The sequence below is a fragment of the Limulus polyphemus genome, unplaced genomic scaffold, assembly GCF_000517525.1.
Source record: "Limulus polyphemus unplaced genomic scaffold, Limulus_polyphemus-2.1.2 Scaffold1215, whole genome shotgun sequence".
In the NCBI taxonomy this organism is placed as follows: Eukaryota; Metazoa; Arthropoda; class Merostomata; order Xiphosura; family Limulidae; genus Limulus; species Limulus polyphemus.
This window is the reverse complement of record NW_013666825.1, coordinates 311,637-317,460: the sequence shown is the minus strand read 5'-3', so window position 1 is coordinate 317,460 and position 5,824 is coordinate 311,637. Positions and strand designations below refer to the sequence as shown.

At 32.7% G+C, this 5,824-nt stretch overlaps 1 protein-coding gene across 1 annotated transcript in view; it reads left to right on the top strand.

The window, feature by feature from the left end:
* The window catches only part of LOC106462635 (CRISP/Allergen/PR-1-like), a 25,921-nt gene that overhangs the window by 12,391 nt on the left and 7,706 nt on the right, over positions 1–5,824 (top strand). The window contains exon 5 of the mRNA XM_013922579.2: positions 4,442–4,576. Within this exon, the coding sequence (XP_013778033.2) occupies positions 4,442–4,576 (135 nt within the window). The remainder of the gene's footprint in view (positions 1–4,441; positions 4,577–5,824) is intronic.

Below are 5,824 nucleotides of genomic sequence, written 5' to 3'. Positions count from 1 at the left end.
TCTCTCATTGTTTGACTCCATACAATCCCAATCAATGTGTCTAAAGTCAAGAAACCTCTCATTGTTTGACTCCATACAATCCCAATCAATGTGTCTAAAGTCAAGAAACCTCTCATTGTTTGACTCCATACGATCCCAATCAATGTGTCTGAAGTTAAAATGTCCCGTAATTATTATATCAGCATCTTTATTAGTAATAACCCTGATTTCATTCTACACTTTCTCATTGATTGATCAAGTGGTCTGAACAATTACCAGTTGAAATCTCTGATTATTTGAACAAGTTACCAGTTAAAATGTCCGCGTTTTATGAGGTGGCATGACAACTAACTGTTAAAACATCCCCATTTTATGAGGTAGCCTAAACAATTACCAGTTAAAATGTCCCTGTTTTATGAGGTGGCATAACAACTAACTGTTAAAACATCCCCATTTTATGAGGTAGCCTAAACAATTACCAGTTAAAATGTCCCTGTTTTATGAGGTGGCATAACAACTAACAGTTAAAATGTCCCTGTTTTATGAGGTGGCATAACAACTAACAGTTAAAACATCCCCATTTTATGAGGTGGCCTAAACAATTACCAGTTAAAATGTCCCTGTTTTATGAGGTGGCATAACAACTAACAGTTAAAATCCCTGATTTCAACCAACACATATTCCACATTTTCACTGCTGTTTTCATTTCTTTATTCCCAATGTGCTAGAGGGAATAACTCGTATAAAGAGCCACCCCAACCCTTTTTTGAAAAGTCTTGTAACTTAAATAACCAATAAGCAAGAATTTCAAACTAATTCCTATTACGAACGTTCTTTATATCCAACCATCTTTCAATAATTGCCATTATACATTTAACTAAAGATCTGAAATCATCCATTTTGTTCCTAACATTAGAATAATACCAACTAAACTCGTTAGTGTATCTACTGTGTTCATCTTTAAACCTGATAACTTATGTTTCAAACTATTATTTAACTTTTTATGCTCTATATCTCATGCCCCTCAACCTCTTATCGCTATAGCTATCCTATCAATTAATTTATCCCCCCCCCCAACACTGTGGAAGATTAGTTTAAACAGTCTTTAATGAATTAATTTAGATTGTTCTCATACCACTTACTATCTAACCTGTTACTGGTGCTAGTTATTATTAACGATACTATCCGCTATTACCGGGTCTGGGATGGCCTCGTGGTTAAGTCGCTCGACTCGCAATCTGAGGATCGCGGGGTCGAACATGCTTTCAGCCGTGAAGGCATTAAAATCCAACGGTCAATCCCACTATTCGTTGATAAACGAGTAGCCCAAAAGTTGGCGGTGGGCGGAGTTGACTAGCTGCCTTCCCTGTAGTCTATAACTGCCACGTTAAAGTGAAATACAAGTATCGAAATACAGAATAATAATGAAAAAAACACTATTACTGAAACTACTCAATATTACCGATACAATTCACTATTACCAGTAGTTTTCGTTATTATGTGAATGCTTTTTTGTAAGCTGGCGAAACGTGGCTGTAACTAAGTATACTTGTCATAAGACATTATGTTAGGCCTACATTCTTTATGGAACACTCTTTATATAGGCCATTTATTACAACAACAGTTGTTATGGTGTGAACGCTGGCGAAGTATGATAGTGATTAATTATACTTGTCACAAATCATTACTGTTACACCTATTATATTTTTCAGCACTATATTCTTTATAGGTAACACTTTGTTCGCTACTGTTGAATCTATTTATTATTATCTACGCTATTCATTATTTCTGATACTATTTACTATTATCGATACTATTCATTGTTACTAATACTGTTCACTATCATTAATAGTACATATTAATTAGAAGTGATAATATTCATTGTTACTGATACTATTCACTATTATTAATAGTGTTAATTACAACTGATAGTATTCATTGTTACTGATACTATTCACAATTATTAATAGTATTAATTAGAACTGATAATATTCATTGTTACTGATACTGTTCACTTTTATCAATAGTATTAATTAGAACTGATAATATTCATTGTTACTGATACTATTCACAATTATTAATAGTATTAATTAGAACTGGTAATATTCATTGTTACTGATACTGTTCACTTTCATCAATAGTATTAATTACTACAGATGTACACATTTTGTTACCTTTAACTTATTACTATATCTAAATAATTAACTAAAGAAAAGCAGCTACTAAATAATGGGACAACGATACATCTATGGACTTACAAAGGTAGAATCCGGGATTCGATTCGCCGCGGTTGACACAGCATAATCTAATATGGCTTTACTCTAAAACAAACCAAGAAATAATAGTTGGATAAATAATTTGAACATTTAAGTTACCTTCCAGTGGCTCAGTGGCAGGTAATTCAGCAAGTTTACGGTGTTAAAAATCGGGTTTTGATACCCATAGTGAGCAGAGCACAGATAACCCATTGTATAGTTTGTACTTAATAACCACAAGCAACCTATCAACTCTAAAGGTAAATAAATTATCCTTCCTTAGCCTAATACTTCTTTTAAACAAACAGTTAAACAGACAAATATACCAAAAATCTTAAACAGACAAATATACTAAAAATCTTAAAAAAACAGTTAAACATACAAATATACCATATATATTCAACAAACAATTAAACATACAAAGACACCAGATTTTTTTAAACAAACAGTTAAACAGAGAAAGATACCAAATATCTTAAACAAACAGTTAAACAGACAAATATGTCAAATTTGTTAAACCAACAGTTAAACATACAAAAACACCAGCTTTTTTTAACAAACAGTTAAACAGAGAAAGATGCCAAATATCTTAAGCAAACAGTTAAACAGACAAAGATGTCAAATTTGTTAAACCAACAGTTAAACGGACAAATATACCAAATTACTCAAACAAACAGACAAATATACCAAATTTCTTAAACATACAAAGATACCAGATTCTTTTAAACAAGGAGTTAAACAGATAAAGATACCAAAAATTTTAAACAAACAGTTAAACAGACAAAGATACCAAATTTATTAAACAAACAGTTAAATAAATATACCAAAAATCTTAAACAAACAGTTAAACAGACAAAGATGCGAAATTTCTTAAACAAACAGTTAAACAGACAAAGATACCAAATATATTCAACAAACAATTAAACATACAAAGATTCCAGATTTTTTTAAACAAAGAGTTAAACAGATAAAGATATCAAAAATTTTAAATAAACAGTTAAACAGACAAAGATACCAAATTTGTTAAACAAACAGTTAAACAAATATACCGAAAATCTTAAACCAACAGCTAAACAGACAAAGATGCCAAATTTCTTAAACACACAGTTAAACAGACAGCCAAATTTCTTAAACACACAGTTAAACGGACAAAGATACCAAATATATTAGACAAACAGTTAAACAGACAAAGATACCAAATTTATTAAGTAAACGGTTAAATAAACATACCAAAAATCTTAAACAAACAGTTAAACAGACAAAGATACCAAATATATTCAACAAACAGTTATACTTATCTTAGGCTTAGCCCACCCTGCAGTAATAAAACCTATAAATATGTTCAGTCAAATGTCATCTAGCTAAATACTGATAATTAACTGCTCCAAAGTTTAAATAACACCAAATTAATACTCAACTTCTTAGAGAAAAAAAAAGTTACAAATGTTTTTAGTTGTAAAATTTAACTCATCAGAAAACTCAAGTTTTCCCTCAGTTTTTTCATATCATCTTCTACTACATATATATATAATCAGATTGCTCAAAAGTTCACCCAGTTAAAATGTGTCAAACATGCATTACTGATTTCACTATCTCCCGGTATGTCTGTGGTAACTTTTCGGACTTACGGCACTGCAATTCTGGGTTCGATTCCTCGCGGTGGATAGAACACAGCTCCGTCATTGTGTATCTGTGTGCTAAATAAAATACACTAACAAATACTGATATCATCATCTAAACTACACAAACTGAACCGTAAAGAACAAATACATCGCTTAACTCACATTCCCTCGGCATAATCACTTAAAATAATTTTCTACTGTTATCCTGTAAGTTTGTTTGTTCTAAAGAGAAGATCTACACTGTGAGCTATATGTACCTGTGGCTATGGAAACCCGATTTTTAGCGTTATAAGCCGAGGGACTTACTGCCGAGCCATTGAGAAATATACTGTAACGTGACACCAGAATTTCTTTGACATCATCATGCAAGTACTAAATGCCGACCGGAATTTATCAATATCTCCAGGTAAACACTAAAACTGTGATTTTTCAGGGCAGAACCTCTCAAAAAATTTCATATAACATTTCATCAACATCAAATAATAAATATGTTCATAATTAACGCATATTTCATCTTTTACAATGCGTAATTATTAAAGTTAAAAGGGTTTTTTTTAAGTGTCAGTTCTTAACATTTACTTAAAGAGTCTGCAGACGGAAAAGGACCAAGTATGGAAACCCCAGATCCAACCTTGATGTTCTGCGATTTTCGTGAGGAAAACACTGACTGTAAAGCAACAGTGACAGGGGTGCCTTGGAGTACGGTCCCCCTAATTTCTGGCAAGTAAAAGTTATCTTTAACTGTCTCTTCATAAACTTAAATAGAGAAAAGGAGTTTAAATACGAGTTAAAGTAAGGCCGAAAGTTGATTAGATTTAACATTAAACGTGAAAGAAAATTAGTAACGTGTGATTCACTTTCTGTAGCCTGTTGCTCTTCAGAAAACAGGAAAGCATAGAAAGATTTAAGATATGCATGATAATAAAATATTAGCTTGTCAAGAAATTAATGTCGCGTTTTGGAACACTTTCATTAACCCCCCCCCCAAAAAAAACGTGCATCACGTATAATAGTTAAACGAACCGCCTAAACGTCCCGTTAACGTAGCCTATATAATGTGTAAAGTTTAGTATACTCTAATCCCTTATAGTGATGCCACACGACGAAACACACATTCGGCATGTAATGCTGTTTGAATACGAGAGAGGAAATAACGCCTCTATAGCCACAAAGAATATCAAAGAAGTTTATGGAAATGTTCTGAACGTTCGTAAGTGTCAACGATAGTTCAGCAAATTTCGTTCAGGTGACTTTAGCCTTAAAAACTGTGATGGCAAGAGCCGACATGTTGAAATTGGTGCTCTGAAGACGCTTGTTGAGTCTAACCCAAAGCAACACACTCGTGAAATGGCCCTGAAATTGCATGTCTCTCATGAAACAATACGTTAAAGAGGACATCGACATGTTTTTTGCTTCAAAGCCAAGTGATTTCCTTAATCAGAGCATTAACAACCTGATTAGAAGATGGAAAAGCATCATCGATAAGAATGGAGACTATTTCATTTAATGAATGTTTTATTTTGATATATAAGTTGTTCGGGAATTTCATCTAAAAAAAAAAAAGCGACATTAATTTCTTGACGGCCTAATAGATGTGTGTATATTCAGTAAATATGTAGTATTTCCAAGTATACTCCATTTACAACTCTCTTGTTTACTTGCTTGCCAAACCGAATAGTGGAAATTGTCTTTCCCTCTTATATCGCACCCACGACCCCGAAGTGCAAAACGCTATTTAACAATAACGGGATATGAACGATGAACGATCGGATAAACAGTCCGGGCACGCTAACACATTATGTCACACTAACCATTATGTTACACGCTAACATATTATGTCACACACTAATTATTATATTACACGCTAATACATTATGTCACACACAAATTATCATATTACACGCTAACACATTATGTCACACACAAATTATCATATTACACGCTAACACATTATGTCACACACTAACT